Source organism: Candoia aspera, chromosome 1 (assembly GCF_035149785.1).
Source record: "Candoia aspera isolate rCanAsp1 chromosome 1, rCanAsp1.hap2, whole genome shotgun sequence".
NCBI classification, from domain to species: Eukaryota; Metazoa; Chordata; class Lepidosauria; order Squamata; family Boidae; genus Candoia; species Candoia aspera.
The window spans coordinates 224,046,162-224,066,926 of NC_086153.1; the positions used below are offsets into that span (position 1 = coordinate 224,046,162).

The following is a 20,765-nucleotide window of genomic DNA, read 5'->3' on the forward strand; positions in this document are numbered from 1 at the left end:
ATTTTTTTCTGGGATTTTCCCCCTCCCCTCCATCTGCTATGTGGGTGGGTTTAGCATCATGTTTGAATCAAGTAATAGCATGACACATTAAACTTTGGGAGTTTTAATTTATATTTACTGAAGGACAAATTTTCTTGGGTTGCACAACACATTGTATAATAAGCAGACCACATCGGCTGGGTTTTCACAATTTGCTAAGCTATAAAAAAACTAATCAAGATTAAAACTGATCTAGTTCATTAATCTGATTTTTAATGAGAGGAATACACCCAATGGAGTCAGTGACAAAGGTAAGGCCTTCTGTTTAAAATTGTAGGAATAAATAATAAACATGACAACAACAATGCTAATATCAGCAAAGGAATAAGAATAAATAAGAACATGATTAATATCCTCAACCACCAAACCCATCAACCCCTTCTGAATACCTTTGCATATATCAAAATACCCAGGTTAATCTCTAGTCGAAAATAAAAAAGGGGAGGGACCCACTACTTCATTGGAACTGGTTCTTACCCAATTTAGATTAACACCCCTGTTCATAACACTATAAAGTATAATAGGATGAAACAAGTTTCTCTAAGTAAGAATGAAGTACATTCATTACTGCAGTGAAAAGTGCTATTTATGTTTTATTGATTTCATAGTAATTTCTTTTATTGTTGTGAGCCACCCAGAGTTGTTGAGAGTTGGGTGGCATACAGGTTTAACAGATGATGATGATGATATTTTAAATCAGATTCTAAAGATTCTTTTGCAAATTAGCATTGTGGCTTGAGGACAGAGTGCTGTATTTGTGTATTTTCTTGCATCAGGAAACAAATATTATAGCAATTCACATTAGTTATGTAGCATTTCCTCCTACAAGGCTTAATCCAGTGAGTTCTGAGTAGAATAGCCTATGCATATCCCTTCATTATTTATTCCAGTCTCACAGGAAAATATGAAGGGTATATAGAAGAATTCAACACTTCAGTGCTGCAAGGAGTTATCATAGAGAAGTTGGGCAAGTTGTTCCACAGTTTTATTCATTTATCAGGCCTAGACTATCAGGTAGCTATACAGATCTCTACACAGTTTTGAATAAACTAATGTGGACTCATCAATGAGAGTTTGATTGTTGACATGCTAACAGTAGTGACCATGAATGTTTGCAGTATTTTAAGCCTTTCATCACAAACTATCCCTTTTTATAAGAATTTTATTAAGTTTAGAGCAAAGATAATGTCATGATCACCGTTGCGATGCTTGTGACAGCGCAACGACTCACATAACAATACAGGGAAATGGGTGCCGGGGGATTAAGGGAAAAGGCAACTAGTTAACAAAAGAGAGCAACAGGTGCTGGCAACAAAGTATCGACTCTAGCTGCGGAAGGAAGAGATACAATGTTGCAAAGAAGGTAATTGACAACACCCGACCACGAGGCACACCCGAGCTGTCAAAAAGAATCACGAACCTAATCGCCCGGCAATGACCCATCACTGGCCGGGGAAACCGATCAAGAAACCACCCAAGGCACAGGAGGGGGCTCCATGACCCCTCACCCACCGGCAACGGGACAATCGGGGCTCGGGGCACACCCAGAGTAAGAAGGGGTGGAGCGCTGACCGGCGCGGGCTATTTAAATCCCGTTCCAGCGCGCTCCAGTCACTCTCAGCTTTTCCTAAGGCATGCGTTCTATACTCAATTAAAGCCAGAACCTAAAGCCTACATTAGCGTCTGCATTTTATTGGGTAGCAGGCAGAGCCTGACAGATAAAAACTACCAAAAAAAAAAGCCTACAAAAAGAAAAAAACAAAATAAGAAGGTGGAGAAACACAAGAAGAAATTTTTTTTAAAGATTAAATGAAGAGGTGACTTCCGACTTTAAACATCAAGAATATACAACAATTTTCCATAATTAATCCCTTACTCTATATCAAACCAAAATCACATTATTTCTATAAATCATTCCATTAGCACATTATAAAAATCACTAAATACAATTGCTCCCTCCCCTTATCTTAAAAGAAAAAGAAAATATACAATATAAACCTCCTAAACAACTCCTCCCAAAAACAACACTTATTTAATTATTTCCTTCCTACCACTATTCGTTACATTTCTGTTCACTATAATAAGAATCAAACAAAAAAGCATATAAATTTTCTGCACTTATACAAGTAATTAATACTACTACAGTTATAACTATCTTAATCATATTAAACCTAAAACCAAGCATTTATTTACCTTATTAATCTTAATCCAAATCCTTACAGAAGAATGACATCAAACATACCTTAAAAGCAATCCAGATAAACATTCTCAAACCCTTAGCCCACTTCAAAATAGACCAAAGCATTCACATAATTCCACAATAAACACAAGGCATTTTTCACAGAGAGATCAAAGAGCCCAACTGCCCCCCTTAAGAACTCTGACTTCTCAGCAGAAAACCACCTGTAGATAACAACCCCTTCCTTCCCATAACATTCCATCAGAAAGACGTTCCCTTCATGGTTTGCAATTCAGTCTGTCCCTTTAATTTCTTTAAGTCATCTGGTGTCAGGCTCTGCCTGCTAGCCAGTAAAGACACAGACGCTAGCGTAGGCTTAGGTTCTGGCTTTATTGAGAAAACAGAGTGCATGCCTTTAAAAAGCTGAGAGTGAGGCGAGCGCGCCGGAACAGGATTTAAATAGCCTGCGCCGGTCAGCGCTCCACCCCACCTTATTCCAGGCGCGTCCCATGAGTCCCACCGGTTTCGTCCTTGTCAGGTGAGAGGTCGTTCAGCCCCCGTGCCCCGGGCGTCGCCTCGATCGCCTTCCTGAACGGTAAAGATCCATTGCTGGGCGATCAGGCTCATAATCCTTTTGACAGCTCAGGCGTGCCTCTCCTGTTGTTTTGTCAATTACCTTTTGGCAACTTTGTATCTTTGTCTTCCGCGCCACTGGCTTTGGTTGTTACTTAGTTTCCAGCACCTGTTGCTTTCTTTTGTTTCATGGTTGCCTTTTGCCTTAATCCGCCAGGGACCCATTTCCCTGTATTGTCATGCGAGCCGTTGCGATGTCACAAGCATCGCAACGGTGATCATGACATACTGCCCCCCTTTAGAAAGTCCAGCCGCGGGTTTGGAGGGATAGGCGGTATGGAAGTTGCAGATCAGGTCGGGAGCCTGGATTTTGTGGGCAGCGACCCACTCAGGGTGTGGGAAGTGTTTCCATTTTACAAGGTATTGGAGGGAGCCCCACAGCTTGCGGGAGTCAAGTACCTCCTTCACTTCGAAGTGTTGCTGTCCGTCTATCATCACTGGTGGGAGGGGGGCGTGCATGGGTGCCACTGGGAGGGGTCACTTGCCGGCTTGAGTAAGCTGCAGTGGAACACCGGGTGCAGCCTCTTTAAATTATGGGGCAGGTCCAAGCGCACCGTGATTGGGTTCACGATTTGTGTCACCTGGAATGGCCCAATAAATTTGGGGGCCAGTTTCTTAGACGGTTGCGGTGATTTGATGAATCTGGTGGATAGGTAGGCCAGGTCCCCTACCCGAAACGTTGGTTGTTGGCACCGGTGTTTGTCCGCTTGCAGTTTGTATGTGGTTTGTGCCTCTTTAAGCGCGTCTTTGATGACCAGCCAGGAATCTGCGAGTTTCGCACCCCAATCATAGGCGGTCACTGCTGGGGACGGGGGCTGAGGTAGTTCAGGGATGGGGACGAACTCCTGACCCGACACCACCCCAAAGGGGATTTGTCCCATGCTTTGGTGTATTGCATTGTTGTATGCGACCTCTGCAAACTGGAGTAGGTCCACCCAGTCGTCCTGGTGGTAGTTTATGTAGGAGCGGAGGAATTGCTCCAGTGTGGCATTAAGGATCTCTGTAGATCCGTCCATCTGGGGATGCCAGGAGGTTGACAGGGCTTGCTGGGTACCTATCAGTTTCAAAAAAGCCTGCCAAAACCTCGAGGTAAATTGTGTGCCCCTATCGGTCACCAAGCGGGAGGGGCAGCCATGTAGGCGATACATGTGTACTAGGAACAGTTTCGCCAGCTGTTGTGCTGATGGGATCGAGGCGCAGGGGATGAAATGTGCTTGTTTTGAGAAGTAGTCTTTGACTACCCAAATGACCATTTTCTTTTGGCTAGGCGGTAAGTCTACAATGAGATCCATTGAGATTTCATCCCAAGGGCGGGAGGATTCAGCCACGGGTTGCAGCAGTCCCTGGGGTTTGCCAGCCAGTCGCTTGGCCATTGCGCACACCGGGCAGGACGCCACATACATCTTGATGTCCTTCCTCAGCGAAGGCCACCAAAACTGTCTCCGAGTTAGGTGTAGGGTTTTCAGGAACCCGAAGTGACCAGCCTGTTTGCTGTCATGCGATCTGCTGAGGATCGTCTGCGTTTGTGAGTCAGGGACGTATAACCTTCCCTCCGCCCATGCGAGGTCCTGTTCCATAGTGACTTCGTTAGGGTTGGCGAGGAGCCAGGGGTCAGATTTTATCGCTGTTATAAAATCTGCCTGTAACCCACCTGGCATTTGGGGTTGCCTGCGCCTGGGGGCGGGTTGCGCCGGAGTTGCTTGTAAGGGGGGGGGCAGGCTGTCCCCGAGCGCATCCCCGGGTGACAGCTGCCAGACCCAGCTGGGAATCAGAGAGCACAGTCCCTATGATGTCGGAGATAGGCTCCGCATCCTGGGGTAGTCGGGAGAGTGCATCTGCCAGGAAATTCTTTTTCCCTGGGATGAACTTCAGCTGGAATTTGAACCGGCTGAAGAACTGAGCCCAGCGTATCTGTTTGGGACTGAGGCGCCGGGGCGTATGGAGCGCCTTGAGATTGCGGTGGTCTGTCCAGACCTCAAACGGGCAAGTCGCCCCTTCCAAAAGGTGACGCCAAGCCTCCAGTGCTGCTTTAACCGCAAAGGCTTCCTTTTCCCACACGTGCCAGCACCTCTCTGTCTCTGAGAATTTCCTAGAGAGATAGGCGCATGGCTTCAGGATTCCAGCGGAATCCTTTTGCAGCAGGATGGCCCCAATTGAGAAGTCAGAGGCGTCCACCTGCACCACAAAAGGCCGTTCGGGGTCCGGGTGGGATAGAATTGGCTCCGCTGTGAACAGCGCTTTTAGCCTGTCAAAAGCGGTTTGACAGGCGGGAGTCCAATTAAGCACAGCCCCTGGGTTTTTGACCTTGCGCATCTCCCCGATGCCTTTGGCCTTTAGTAAATCGGTTAAGGGCAGGGCAATTTCCACGAACCCTCTCACGAAGGACCTATAGAAGTTCGCGAACCCAAGGAAGCTTTGAAGCTGGCGCCTGGTGCGTGGGCGTTCCCAGCTCAAAACTGCCTGAACCTTTGTGGGGTCCATCTCTATGCCCTTGTCAGAGATTCTGTACCCTAAGTAGTCTAAGCGCGACTTGTGGAATTCGCACTTGGACAGCTCAGCGTAGAGTTTGGCTTTCCGGAGCTTAGTGAGAACTTGTCTCACTAATCTCTCATGTTCCCTCTGAGTCCTTGTGTAGATTAGGACATCTACACTACTAGGACAGTTGAATGCCGTTTTCCACTCGTCCCCCTCCCTGATGCGAATTCTGTAGTATGCTTCGCGGAGGTCGAGTTTGGAAAACACCCTTCCCTTTGACAAGTGTGCCAGCATGTCTTTTACAAGGGAAAGGGGGTATTTGTTGGATAGGGAGGTGGAATTTAATCTGCGGTAATCTGTGCATAGTCTCAGGGTGCCGTCCTTCTTTTCTTGGAATAGGACGGGTGCTCCAACCGGCGAGTTTGCCGGTTCGATGAAGCCCCTGGAGAGGTTTTTGTCCAAAAATTTTCGCAGCACCGCCAATTCCCTCTGGGTCATGGGGTAGATTTTGGGCTTGGGTAATGGGACGTCCGGGAGCAGTTCGATTGCACAGTCCGTCTTGTGATGGGGGGGTAATTGGTCCGCCTCCTCTTCTCCGAAGACGTCTGCGAAGTCCAAGTATCGCTCCGGCAGTCCTTCTGGGGGGGGGTGCATGGGTTTGGTCGACGGTCTCTGCCCTCCCCACAGTCAGAGCGGAGGATTTCTCCTTTGTTGGTGCTTGGTAGACTCCATCTTCGAACGTGATAGAGTGGGTCCTCCAATTTATGCAGGGGTCGTGGCATGCTAGCCAGGGGATCCCCAGCACCACTATGAGCTTCCCCACTGGGGTTACTACAAAGTCTATGGACTCCCTGTGGGTGCCCATTTTCAGGGTGACCTTTCTTGTACCCTGGGTGGCCGGTCCCCCCCCCCCCCCCGCTGTAGAGCCATCGAGTTGTTGGAACACCAGCGGTTTAGGGAGGGGGGAGCAGGGCAGTTTGAGTGCGGCGACAATGTCTGGGTGGATCAGATTTCTGGAGCACCCAGAGTCCACCAGAGCTTCGACCGCGATGGCTCTAGAGCCATAAGTGAGTTCTATTTGCCCTGCCATGATGGAGCAATCTTCACTCACCCTGGGGTTGTCGTGCCCCTTCTTTGCCACCTGTCCGGCGGCGCTGCTTAGGGCAGGTGGGAGGCGTTTCCCGCCAGCTGCTCCTGGGCGTCAACTACATCCCCTGCGAGGTAGGCGTCCACTTCCTCGTCCGGGGTCGCTAGCGCTCCTGTCAGCCGTCTGGGAGGGTTGGGTGGCTTGTGCGGCGCCTTCTGTGTTGGTCTGGGTGGGCGATCCATCCTGTCTTTGAAGCAGTCCACTGCCCGGTGGCCCGTCTTCCCACACCTGGCACATTGCCCGCCGGCAAACCTCCGTTGTCGCTCTGCGTCCCAGGTTGGGCCCGACTGTGGGACTGGTCCTCTCGCGCTGGGAGGGGTCCTGTCATTTGTGGTTGCTAGCATGAAAGTGCGCTGGGCGTGCTCTGCCTTTCCGGCCAGACAAATCCACCCGTGTAGGGAGTCTGGGTCATCCTTTAGAGTGCCCATTGTAGCACCTCGCGGTTGAGGCCATCCTTGAACATGTCGATCAAGGTTCGCCTCAGACCATTCCGGGATTTTGCCCGCTAGGACCTTGAACTCGAGGGCGTAGTCAGCCACTGCTTTTTTTCCTTGGTGAAGTCCTTTAAGGGTACTCTTGGCCCTTTCCTTTGCCAGGGGGTCCTCGAAGTATTGTTTCAGCGCGGCCAGGAAGTCGTGAAAAGTGGCCAGGGCTGGGGCTCCGGACTCGGACATCTGGACATACCAGTCCGCAGCCCTGCCTTTGAGTTTCGTGGCCACTGCCGAGATTTTGGACGCTTCCGTCCCGAAGCTATGTCCGTACTGGGCCATGTAGTTCCTGGCGTTCGTGAGGAAGAATGACAGGTTCGTGGGGTCTCCGTCAAATTTCACGGGGAAGTCCTTGGCGAATCCCCCAACTTGCGAGACCCCCACCTGTGGGTGGTTAGGGATGACCCCCACCGGGCTGGGACCACAAAGCCCTGCGAAAGCGTCCCGTGCTTGGCCCCTTCCTCTCGTGGTTGTTGATGGGATGGGTAGGGTGCCCCGATCCCCTCTTGCCCCCTGTGCAGCAGCAGTCTCTGTGAGTTCGCTCACCACCGATGCCATGGACTAGAGCATGTGTTCCTTGGCTTCCAGGGTGCTGACCCTGTCCGGTATGCCAGGGTCGTCCGTCCTTGGTGCTGCCGGTTGCTGCCCGATCGGCAGTCCTGCGACTCCTTGCTCGGGCATTTGGGGGTAGTGGAGTCTCCAGGTGGTGTAGGATGTCCCCGTCCAGGGTCCTGCTCTGCCAACCCACGTGAAGAGTTGTTGGCCCCCGACTTCATCTTCCGTCGGGGCTCTTCAGTCCGGGCTGGAGCTCCAGGTCTGGAACTGGGGTGCGGTGTGGGCAGGGAGGGAGCCCGTGTCCCACCTCAGGTGCGCTGACTCTAGCAGCTATCGGGTCGTCTCCCCCTCTTGCGTTGTGTGCTTCGCGACTCTGGTGTGAAGCGCTGCTTCCATGGCCGTCCCCAGTTCCGTCATCGCCGGTGTTTTCTCCCGCAGAAAAAAAATTTCCCGGTGGAGACTGGCGAGGTTTGTTTTTGAGACTCTCAGCTTTATGTCAGGCTCTGCCTGCTAACCAGTAAAGACACAGACGCTAGTGTAGGCTTAGGTTCTGGCTTTATTGAGAAAACAGGGTGCATGCCTTTAAAAAGCTGAGAGTGAGGGGAGCGCGCCCGAACGGGATTTAAATAGCCCGCGCCGGTCAGCGCTTCATCCCACCTTATTCCAGGCACATCCCACGAGTCCCACCGGTTTCGTCCTTGTCAGGTGAGAGGTCGTTCAGCCCCCCTGTGCCCTGGGCGTCGCCTCGATCGCCTTCCTGAACGGTAATGATCCATTGCTGGGCGATCAGGCTCATAATCCTTTTGACAGCTCGGGCGCGCCTCTCCTGTTGTTTTGTCAATTACCTTTTGGCAACTTTGTATCTTTGTCTTCCGCGCCACTGGCTTTGGTTGTTACTTAGTTTCCAGCACCTGTTGCTTTCTTTTGTTTCATGGTTGCCTTTTGCCTTAATCCGCCAGGGACCCATTTCCCTGTATTGTCATGCGAGCCGTTGCGATGTCACAAGCATCGCAACGGTGATCATGACATCTGGCAATTCAGCAAAAGTCTCAGTCTCCCTGTTGTTAGAGACATTTCTGTCATTGTTAAATTCCTCAACTTCCTCCACATCCCCAACCAGATGACACATTTTAGAACTAATGTTTTCCACAGTGTCCCAAATATCTTGCATAATAATTTGACAAGAATCCAAAAGGATCTGTTTGAGTTTTTGATGGAACTCCAAGAAAGTCTGTTTGAAATCTTCCATGTCCCTTGCAGTAAATTATGGCACCCCCTAGGTACTTAACCAGCGAAAGTAGAAGATAATGGAAAGTTTTCAGAATGTGTTTACAAAAGTGAGAATCTGGTAACAGGCAGTTTCCCAGAAAAAGTAGCAACAGAAAGCTGAAAGTTCAAAACAGCAGATTTCAACATGTAGGAAAATATTAAAATCTTTAAATTCAGTACAAAAGTAGTAACAGAGAGACAAATATTTACTTCCAGTCCTCCTTAATATTTAGATAGGAAACAAGCGGAAACTTTAAAAGATTTTTAAAAAATTAATCCCAAAAATAACAATAAGGACCAAGACAGCCCGCTTCTCCTTGCTGTAGAAAGCCTCTCTTAGGGTACATAAACTTAAAAAGATAAAAATTGGGTGATTTAGAAATGGGGTGGTTGGTCTTAGTTTCCCCTTTAAGGCTACAGTGCAGCTTGGAAATGGTGACGTCCCAGCCTCCCAGTGGCTCTTACCAGATTAGCACAAACACTGTTTACGATCCTCTGGCTGCAAGTCGCCGTTCTGGAGGGCAAATGGGATGATTCCGAGCATTTTCTGTCCATGAAAACGCTCCAGGCCTTCAGGAAAAACCTGCCTGAGCCCAAAAAACCTTGCCATGTTGTCAGTTCTGTCCGCGGAGCCCACAAGCTCAGCTGTTCAGTCTGTCATGTCCCCACCAGAAGTTCCTCATCACAAACTATCTCATATAAAATCATCTAGTTTCAGAATGTAATCAAGGACAAGTTCATATTTGTACTTGTCCTCCACAGCAAATCTCACTCTGTTCATGAAAAAGTATCTTCCATCATAACAAGAAAAGTACAGGCTATACCCTTGATTGATTGATTCATAGATAGATCCATTGATTTACTGATTTGACATGCTTATTCCCTTGTGATCTTCCCTCAGTGCCTACAACATAAAGCTTTTCATCCTGATGCACCTCTGCCTCCCATTGAAAAACACCTTTTAGACATGTTGGAGGCTCCTCAGCAAGTGACAGCGAAATGCCAGGCTCCCCTACAGAAAGTAAAAGCCCTTTTCCCCTTGAAGGAGGAAGGCAAAATAAAAGAACAGAAGACGGCTCAGTTCATCTTTAAAGACAAGTGAGTTAGCAGGAGCACTGCAAAAATGGTTCTGTAGTTGTTTATAATCTTTCACCTCTGGCACTTCTTTCTGTAGGGGGTACAGCATTGCCTCTTGGATGGCTGGGCTGGCCACAAGTGTTTTTTCAATAACACCGTGTGGGAAGAGGCTCATAATGTTCTAATAGTGTGTAAAACTAGCTTCTGTCTTTTGCATCCTGAGAGACTTAATGTCAGCTACGGCTCTTTAATGCAACAATAGCAAGTGGCAGCACCTGGCTGAACTGGGCTGGACCTGGGTAGTACTTGGATGAGAGACCACCATGGAATTCTAGGGCAGTAGGCTAGTCTGGAAAGTAAAAACAAAAAACAAAATCCCAGAATGTTCTGAGACAGCGAACCCTATATTTGTCCCACAATGTGCATTTTATTTCTCTGAAGTATGTCTGGAAGCCTATAGATCTCCAGCTATAGTCAAGCCTCACTGGAATTTGCCAGTGGCATTATGGGGTATAGGTTTTCCCTCAAACAAACAATAACACCTTAAATAAGTATCTTAAGTTTCTTTTAGGCTTAATGCACTGTGAGGATCATGGGGTCAGATATCTCAATAGCAAGAAATCTCACTGCAAGCTATTCAGGTTTCAGGAAAGAATTTCTTTATTAAGACCTAGTCCCTGTCCATTCAAAGACTCAAGTGAATCAAATTCCCTGGATTCCTCCCCTTTAGCTCATCCTGTTTCCCACCTTTCGTTTGAAATTGAAGATTGATAACTGCTTTCGGTTACAACTTCATTCCTGGCTGCATTCCTCAGGTTGGTGTCAGATTTCAGTTAGAGCAATAGCTGAAACAACTGAGTCTCATCTCAGCCATGTCAGTTGGTGCTGTCTCTGTTCTCAGCAGCAATCAATCCATCCTCTCCCTCCTGTACAATTCATGACAGAGGAGAAGAACCAGAAACATTTTATGGTTTCTGGGACAAGCCTCTGACATGCACTTTTTTGAAAATCCACCTACCCACCTAAACATAGGATGGAAATATTCAGACCTTAACTGTAGGAAGGATACCCATCTCTGCTCTAAAAAGATCCAGATGCTAATATGTAAGGAGCAGTGATTAAACTTTCCCTCAGAGCTGAATTGGTCTTGCACTTTTTAAGGAGTTTATGCCATAGTTTTCCATACAACACTTTAGGGGTTTAGCCCAGTTCAACAAGAATAATAAAGGATCAACACATTCTGGAGTCACAGAATTTTTTTTCCTCACAGGAAAGGAAAATCTGGCATGAAAAGGAGGTCTTCCATCTGCATATCCTGTACTAGAAAAAATATGGGACCAGGCACAAGCAGGCCCTTTGTTGCCATAGTAATATGTGTACATAATGTTCATTCCTTCTGTCTAATGGAGAGAAGGTACAGATAATGACATTAAAATTGCATCTTGCTAAACCCTAAGGCTTGTTTTTAGGAAGCAGATTTGGATGTTCTTGAAGGTCATCCAGCACAAGAGCATATTTAATTGGGAGTTTTCTCGTAAGTACTGACAGCTGCAACTGATGTTTAACAAGCTCTTAGGTATGCTAATCTAAGAGATGGTTTAGAAGACATACAGGGTTTCTGTGTACAGAAGGACTTAGTAGCTATCAGTTTGGAGATGGGAACTAGCAAATTATATTAGAAGGGTAAATAGATTTCTTCCTTAAATATAAAATTTCCATTATCGCTGATGTCAATTTAAACATTAAAAACTAATATGTGAATGCAAAGCACCATTAATGTATCCACATATATACACATGTCAAGCAGAGGACATATTAGCAAAATACATAGAGAATATTTGATTTTCAGGTACTCAGGAAAAGCAATCTGTAGCCAATGTTGTAGTTCGAGTGGGCATCCCATCATTCAGGCATCAGATTTGATTCCTTATTTTTCTGGATAAGCTCCCTCCTGATTGAAACAAGGTATAATTTGGAAGGTGCTTAAAAGACAGTTGAATGCCTAATATGTATCTTCGGAAACTATTCTCACAGTGGATGTGTTTCCTACATAATTTACTCTAAAAAGAATTTCTTCAGATTGATGGCCTTATCTTTTTCCAGTAATGAAGATGGGCCTAATGCTAAGAAGGCAAAAACAGAAGATGATGAAGCCAGTTTTAGGATTGCAAGCCTCTCTGAAGGCAGTGTGACTACAGTAAGTACTCCTGGCAAAGATTGTGTCGTAGAAGAGGTTATATCGGCTACTGTGTTAAAGGTGTCTCTTCTTGGTGAGGCAAGCAAATACCAAGAACGGAATGACAAGCAGCCTCTCATTTATTTCTAAGGCCATATCCAGTGGCCTCTGGCCATTTTTTTCCATACAGTCATCCAGTGTAATGCTTGAAAGGGTGTTGTAGATTATTAGCCCTCAACTGGGTAAGGTGAAGATCATGTGAATGGTTTCCTCATGATGTACCTTGTGAACACACTTTAGATTTCAAATGCAGTACCTTTAGTGAGTAATGAAGCATGCAAACCACATCCTGTTCTACCAAACTATGATCTCTCTCCAAATGTAAGTTCTCTTTAAAAAAAATTAAATAGTATATTTACAAGAACAGAAAGTAGTTCCTTAAATAGCCTTCTGTGGATTAAGGGCCATCAGTTATATGCTTCCTCAGCAGAAAGAAGTTCAGTGTAGAGTTGGGATTGTGGCAAATGCTGTTCAGTATAAGGAAATGCAAAGTGATGCATGTTGTCCCTGAAGACCAATTTCATATACATGTTAATGGCTAAGTATTGATGATTCTGTATTATATCCTGAATCACAGGCAACTGCCTTAAATACTTGAAGAAATAATGAAAGCGTTGTTGCTCTTCATGTTTGTGAACTTCCTGATGCATCTGCTTGGCCCCTGTATGACACACAAAGCTGGGCTAGATGGGCCATTGGCCATTCTTAAATCCTGATGGTGCAATGATCTGTCTGCCTGTTGCATTTACCCAAGTTGGAAGGCATAGTTTCATGAGACTATCATCTGTACTAACAGGTGCTTTTTTGGGGGGGTGCATTTAAGTCAGTCTTGACTCCTGGCAACTGCCTGGACAAGTCCCTACAGTTTCCTTGGGAAGGTTTTTTGAAAGTGGTTTGCCCTTGCCTGCTTCCCAGACTAAGAGAGTGACTGGCCCAAGGTCACTGTTTTACTCTCTATTCAAAATCCAATTGTTTCCCACATAAGAATAATTTAAGTAGTCCTCATTCTTGTTAGAAATTAGCCATTACTTGTAATTGGTGGAAACTAATTTTTTGTCTTTGTTTTGAATGCTTCCTATATGTTGTCTAGTCACATGCCTCATGTATTGCTTACTGTATATCAATTCTATCTATGCATACAGTGAAATGCATTATTTTCTCTGACCTTTAATTCCTGTAGGAGCTATCTATGGCTTAAATGTTTCTTTGCCCGTCATAGTTTGTTTGGGAATTTCTAAATATCCCTAGAAAGCCACATGGATGTTCGCTATTCTTACGTTAGATTGCTAGGGCAGCTATTCTGTATCCATTTAGCTGGTATGTTTGACTTGCAAGTAAGCAATAGTCTGAATAAGTAGCTTGTACTTTGGGGAAAGTTGCATATGAAAGCAACATGAACCTTTCTTATTGTAACTTTATTGACAATTTCAGGCGAGGGCATCATATTATCTCTTAGGTTCATCTTACAGAGCCGTTCCTTTCAAATCCTGTTTTGACCAAGACATTTCACTTTATGAGTATCTTAAGACCTATTTGATTTAGCTAGAAAGGAGAAAGAACAGAGTTAAGCTTTGTCTTTCATTAAAATTGGGAAGAAGGATATGAAAGCCGGGGCTGAGGATGTAACTCTTAATGAAGTATCTTATAGGTTGGAAGTGTCAATCCAGCAGAAAATTTCAGAGTACTGGTGAGGAAGAAGAATGCTGACTTCAAGGAAGGTAAATGGAAATTCATCTATTTGATTGAAAAACATTGATAATACTCCTGGTGTTCTTACTCCAAAATTGCTTTTTTTAACTAATCAGTCAAGCTCCAGTTAAGATCATGTGAACTGTTTTAAGTGATACTGAGCTTTAATGGAGAGATCTTTCTAAGTCCAGGTTGAGTCATATTGCTATGTTCTAGCTGAGTTCCTCAGTGTTAACTATTTTTAATTGATTCACTTATTTTTCTTATCAGGAAGAAATGAGTATGTATTGGAAAAAGTGTAATTCTTAAGTATAATAAACTTACATTATCTGTGTAGCACTATCCATTTAGAATTTAACCCTAATCCTGTAGCAAGTTTATATAGGACTATAATTCTAAGTTTCTACGTCCATACTAACCGTGCTTTTCTCTATGTTCTATCTGCTATGGGCTTATAGAGATGTAGTAGTACTACATATTAGAAATCTTTTAATGCCTGTAGATAAAAATTATGTGCTTAGAAGAGGAAGATAGTATACAATTTACCATTTCCTATAAGTTCCTATAAATTTACACTGCTTTTAGTATATGGTAAATGAGAGAGATGTGAAATGGCAAGGAAGCACACAAGATTGAGATTTGTTTCATGTTTTAATGAGGGGAAATTTTTACAAAACCTAAAAAAAGAAAAAAAAAACCCTAAACTAAACTAAAAACTCAAGGAAAAAAACCACAACTAAATTAAATCTCATTCTAAATTTATAAAAAAAGGAGAAAAAAACAAAACATATCAGGCTATTAGAATTATAAAACTGTCTTCAGTTTTAGTATTATGATTCAATTTTTTTAAACAAGAATTAAATTAAAATGAAATCATATGGAATCATATTGTCTTGTGTTTCCTTCAGTAGAAAGTGAATCCAAATGTTGCGAGCTATGATAATATTTTTTGCAGCAGTCCAGGCTCAATATATCCAAAGTTCTTCATAGTCCAAAAAATTCCAGATTTTTGGAATATAGTTTAATATACATGAACATTTTCTAATGTTAAATTGCCTTCCAAGAACTTGGTTCCCCATAGCAATAATAAGAAATTGATAAGAAATTACAAGTGAACATGCTTTTAACATATATACCAAAGTTCCTTCAAATGTATTACATTGTCAGCATAGAAAAGATGAGCGCAAACCATTTTTAAACGTTCTTTGAGGGATTCAGTAGATCCTCAAGAAAGTTTTTGGTGAACAAAATGAGAAACACGCCTACTATTCCTTAAAATCTGAAGATATTGATTATACAATATAAGATACTCCAGCTCTCTATTCCAATTTCCTTGTATAATATCCTAAAGTTATTTTTTTTCTAAAAATGTTTGGTAATAATAAATTGTTGGTTTAGTCTTCTTTGGTAACATACTCAGAAAACAAGGTACATAACAAATGTTTTTACCATATGTACTGCTATTTAGCATCTCTAGATAAATTATATTACTTTTATAAAATCTAAAATGTGATTTAATAGTTGATTAAGGGTAATGATTGCATTATGCAGACATCATTCATATATATATATATAAATAAAATTCCAGCCAATTTAAGTAAGTAAGAATTGCTCCAAAGTTCATTTCTCATGAGACAAAAACTCATATTTAAATTTGCTGCCTAAGAAGGCCCAAGGATGTCTAACAACCTTCAATGCTGGAAAAATAGCTAAATTCCTATTGTAATTCAAACCAACAACTTGCCAGCATTGGAAGGATACTAAATAATAACTCTCAAACTGAGCCCACAACATTATATAGTCAGTATTGTTTCCTTTCTGATACAAGATTGAGGCTAACAAATGGTTTTGTTAAAAATGCCCAATGGTATTATTTAAAATTAGAAAAGTAAAAATAGTTACTTTTATAATGAGATTAATTTATGACTGTTTAATTTTCTGTGTATACAAAAGTAATGCCACACTCTCCCAAGCTTTTTTTCAATTCGTCTCACCATCTAACCCACAAGATTACATAAATATGGTATACTGGTAGAACTGCTGCTTTTTTAATTGAATCAAGCAGCAGAAATTTTGTTCATTCAAAAATACGGTTTAGTATGCACATGCACAAAAGCTTGGCTAATGAAATAAATAGAGCATTAGGATGATTAGATCTGCAAGACAAGGGCATTTTTAACATGCATTTATTAAAGTAAACTCAATAATGGGGAACTACTCAGCTGTCTTGGAAGCATTTGATGTCTGTGCTTGAATGCCTTGGATACCTAACACCAATTTACTAACAATCTACAGAATGGTTTATAATTACAAGGCAGCTTCTGTCAGTTGTATTCACCTTCTCATTAAGAAAAAGATATTGGTGATATTCTTAAGGGTTCCTTTTCAGTAAATGAGAATTTTACTTTATAAATAGAGAAACTTAGCTTCAAATAAAATTAACTAAATACATTATGTTAACTTCCTGAACTAATGTGTTTTCATTATTTTCTTAGTTTAAGATGCAAGTAATCATGTTAGTTTTCTTCTGATTTATGCTTTTCCATTTTATGTGGAAAGGATGTAAAAAGTGGAAATACTTGTTTTCTTTAGGCTGAAATTTCCCTTGTACATAACTTGGGAATACTTGTTATTATGTAAAGTATTTCTGGTGTGATGCTCAAACATGATTGCTTTCCCTCTTGTGCACTAGCTTAAGTCTGGCCCAGTGTAAACTTTTGAGAGACTTGGGCAGTTTATATGTATCTGCTTCCAAACTTGACCATGGATTTCCTAGGTCCTGACTCTCTGAGATGGCCCTGAAGGGTGGTGGGTGGGTTACACCTGACGAACAGAAGGTGTTTTTATGGCCCTACAACCATATATTTGCCATACTGAAAGAAAATATGATAAAGGTCAGGTAATAACTGTGTTTCTAATGTGCAAAATAGAGGAAGCAGTAAAAAAGGGTGGGAAAAAACTCAAAGTCACAGCCTCAGACACAAGACTGAAAACTGAAGTGGGAAGAAGAAATATTACATATTGCCCAGGTTCATACAACACATTGATCCATAAATTAACCACACTGTCCACACGTACCGTGGCTGTGTTCTAACCTGTCTTGAGTTAGAGTGGACAGCAGGTCCTGCATGTTTGCCTTTTAATGGATGCTTTTCTTCTAGTGTTCAGGGTTTTTTTTGAAACAAATTGTATTGTATGATTGCTTTTACTATACGATGCCCAGAGTTGTCAAAGAGTTGAGCAGCCTTATCAATTTCTTAAATAAATAAATAAAGCAGTCTAGCATGTACATTGTTGTTAAAATGCCATCAGATATAATCTGATGCCAGATTGAATATAGTATGTTGGATTTGTTTTCAGTAGCTTTAAAAGCCATGAAAATAGGTCAAGTGGAGCAGAACGAATTAGGGGTAGGTTAGGAAGTAGCCGCAGCAGATTAGCATGATGTAAAAAGCAACTGCAGATGGAAAAAATGCCAGGTTGGAGGATAGGCAGTAGAATAAGGTGAAGGTAAAGAGTCTCTCAAACTGAACACCAACTGTAGTGACTATATGAATGTGTCTGTGTTGTTTTCTGGGCAACGTTCTTCTGGAGTGTTTTGTTTTTTCCTTCTGCTTCCCAATCTAGTTATAACCTGTTAGCCAGGTCTGACCCTGCTTAACTTTTCAAGATCAGCCAAGGTTAGCTAAGTAATGCTGCTGCTTGTGACACTGGAATAAGATGAGAGACAAATTAATGCACTGAGGTTTTTTTGTACAGGGTATTGTTTTAATAATTTTGGCGAATGGTTGCTGGTGCCATGCATACCTATAATTGCTGAAATTTGATTTCACATGACCTACACGCACTGTGTAGGTCATGTCACTGTGTCACCAACCATGATGGAAATCTGTTAGCCATGCTGACTGACTTTCAGCAAGCAGTAGCCCATCATATCTGAAAGCCCTCAATTAAGGAGGGCTGTCCTAACATTTCTTTTTGGTGTTGGGCAGTTTTTGGAGCCAAAGGCCAGATTCACAGATCCCTGGTTTGCTGGGAGGTGCACCCCAAAAATGGGTGAGGTTGTGAACATGTGAGTTAAGACCCAAAGGGAGAAAGTAGGTGGGAACAGAGGTAGAATGGTGGAGTACCAATTAACCTTTTAAACCCAGTTTGAGGAATCTTTTCTTTTTTTTCCTGTCAAGAACTACCTGGAAATCTTTTAAGAGAATTATTCTAATGATGTGCAGGCTGAAACAAGAGATAGGTGGTGCTGTTTTCATTTCTGACACACATCCTTTCACTCTCTCTTGACTTTTTTAAGAATCATGCTTTTGGGGGAGGTTAAACAGCTCTTACTAGAGACTTGGGGCTAGATGGCTTTGGAAATTCAGTCAAGGCTGCAGCTTTCTCTGTCCCTGGTGTAACATGTACAGAGCCAAGGTTTCTGCATGGTGTGTTTCATCTGGCATACTTAGAGTGTGCCATGCATATATAGCATATGGACTCTGAATTTCTGCAGAATATGGACCCGGTTTTGGCTTTGTGCATGAAGGATATGGCCAAGAATTTATTAAAAATGCCCTCACAAAGACAGGTTATAAGATAATGTTAATAATTGAAAACAAAAGTAGTTGCTCACCATTATCAGTCATCTTTATTGACAAACCTATGGTGCCTTTCCAAGGAATCCTTGAACAAAGGTAAAAGGCTACTTTGATTTTAAAAACCCTCTTCTTAATCTGAAACATGAGGAATAGAACTTCGTGTGAAGAAAATCTACCCACTGTACTGGGCTTTCCAAAAAGCTGAATTCACCTAGGAATTATGCCTTTAAAAGTCTTTTTCCTTAATCATGAGGACTGACAATTGACGGTACATTTTTCCTCCGCATGAAAGCAAAGGTACTCAGTATGCTATGGAGAATTCAGCATGTGCTATGTTCATGTTAACCCTATGAATATGTGACATACACAATCCTGCCTGCAGCATTTTTTTTAAGAAGTCATTAGCTTTCCAGAAGAAATAAGAATCAATTCTCTCCTCAGTAGTTCTTCAGGCCTGAAGTTGTCAGTGTCTATCAAGTATTTTTCTTAAGCCGGCATCCTCAAGAATGATGTACTTCAGCACCCCCCTCCACAATTGAATGATTTGTCAGTGCTGTAAGAAGAGATGAAGCGGCTACAGGTGAACCTGTCCACCATCCACCTTAACAGGGAAGATCAAAGATTATTGGATTGGATACAGGAAGTGCTTGTAAAGGGACAAGATACTAAGAAGCCTCCAAGAAGACAGAAGATCGCTAGGCCATAGGGATGGGGAGATGGAGGAATATGATGTAAAGGCCCTAGTTTGTCACAAATAAATGAATGGGGGAAGAGGAGGATGAGAAGACAGCGTCATAGCAGAAGAGCATTTCAAGACCATTCGTTGTATGGATGGCAGAAGTGGTGAGAGTTGGAAGAAGAGTGGAAATAAAGAAGTGAATTGCATGTGAAAAGAGGCAAGAGGAGAATTGGAAGGACTTAGAGAAAGCCAAGAGTGAAAGTAAAACAACAGACGTGTTGGAAAGGACTATTAACAAATCCTACTTGAACAAGTTCCTGGTGTTGGAACAACAGAGCAGCCAGAGAAACCAACAGGAGGCATTAAAAGTGAAGTGGCCAAGAACAGTGTTGAAGTTTGGTAATTCTCCTAAAACCTGACAGCTAGTTGGAACCTTACTCTGGCTGCTGAGGAAAGTGAAGAGATGGAGTTGATGCCAGCTGGGAATAAGCTGTCAGCCCATATCCCTGTGGTCAGTGGGAATCAGTATGGGAGCACAAATAATAGCTTTCTGCTTGTCATGGGTCCCATGGGAATGGTAGGGCAACACAAGGAACCCTAGCCAGCCATGAAAGAGCTGTGTCAGAGACTATGGAAGCAAGAGGGGGAGGAGAAGTTCACTGGGTGCAAGAAGAGGCTCCACAGCCCAGATTTCAAAGGAAGTATTTCAGAGGGACACTGCTTTAATTGGCTTGCAATAAGTCTGCCTGGGAATTTACTCTTACAGTGTTTAAGATTGTTGTTGAGCCTAATATAGCTGGAAAATCCAAGAAGCGTATGGACGTCAGAAACAAATCTTGAATGCTAGGAGTAAAAATATAATCTTGTGTGTTGACAAGCAGTAGTAATTTTACTTAGTGTATGCTTAAAACTAAGCATTGTAGTTTATTCGTTCAGTCACTTCCGACTCTTCGTGACTTCATGGACCAGCCCACGCCAGAGCTTCCTGCCGGTCGTCAACACCCCCAGCTCCCCCAGGGACGAGTCTGTCACCTCTAGAATATCATCCATCCACCTTGCCCTTGGTCGGCCCCTCTTCCTTTTGCCCTCCACTCTCCCTAGCATCAGCATCTTCTCCAGGGTGTCCTGTCTTCCTATTATGTGGCCAAAGTATTTCAGTTTTGCCTTTAATATCATTCCCTCAAGTGAGCAGTCTGGCTTTATTTCCTGGAGGATGGACTGGTTTGATCTTCTTGCAGTCCAAGGCACTCTCAGAATTTTCCTCCAACACCACAGTTCAAAAGCATCTATCTTCCTTCTCTCAGCCTTCCTTATGGTCCAGCTCTCGCAGCCATATGTTACTACGGGGAACACCATTGCTTTAACTATGCGGACCTTTGTTGTCACTGTGATGTCTCTGCTCTTAAGTATTTTATCAAGATTTGTCATTGCTCTTCTCCCAAGGATTAAACGTCTTCTGATTTCCTGACTGCAGTCAGCATCTGCAGTAATCTTTGCACCTAGAAATACAAATTAAATTATTATTAAATTATTATTAAATTATTAAATTAAAACTAAGCAAAGTATGGGTAAATCAGTAAAATAGAATATAAACCAGCATAAACAAAAATTTGGGTACATTATGCAAAGGCCTAGCACCCTGGGGAAAGCTCTAATGCTGGGAAAGGTGGAAGGAAAGAGAAGAGGACGGCCAGCAGCAAGGTGAATGGACTC

At 43.1% G+C, this 20,765-nt stretch overlaps 1 protein-coding gene across 3 annotated transcripts in view; it reads left to right on the forward strand.

Annotated features, from left to right (window-relative positions):
- Window positions 1–20,765, forward strand: part of XRCC5 (X-ray repair cross complementing 5) — a 64,321-nt gene that overhangs the window by 24,254 nt on the left and 19,302 nt on the right. For 2 of the 3 annotated variants that reach the window (XM_063288833.1, XM_063288834.1), the window contains 3 exons: window positions 9,687–9,883; window positions 11,966–12,059; window positions 13,747–13,816. In XM_063288833.1, coding sequence (XP_063144903.1) covers window positions 9,687–9,883; window positions 11,966–12,059; window positions 13,747–13,816 — 361 coding nt within the window. Of the gene's footprint in view, window positions 1–9,686; window positions 9,884–11,132; window positions 11,930–11,965; window positions 12,060–13,746; window positions 13,817–20,765 lie in introns of those variants that run through there. The other variant, XM_063288835.1, reaches the window with a different exon arrangement.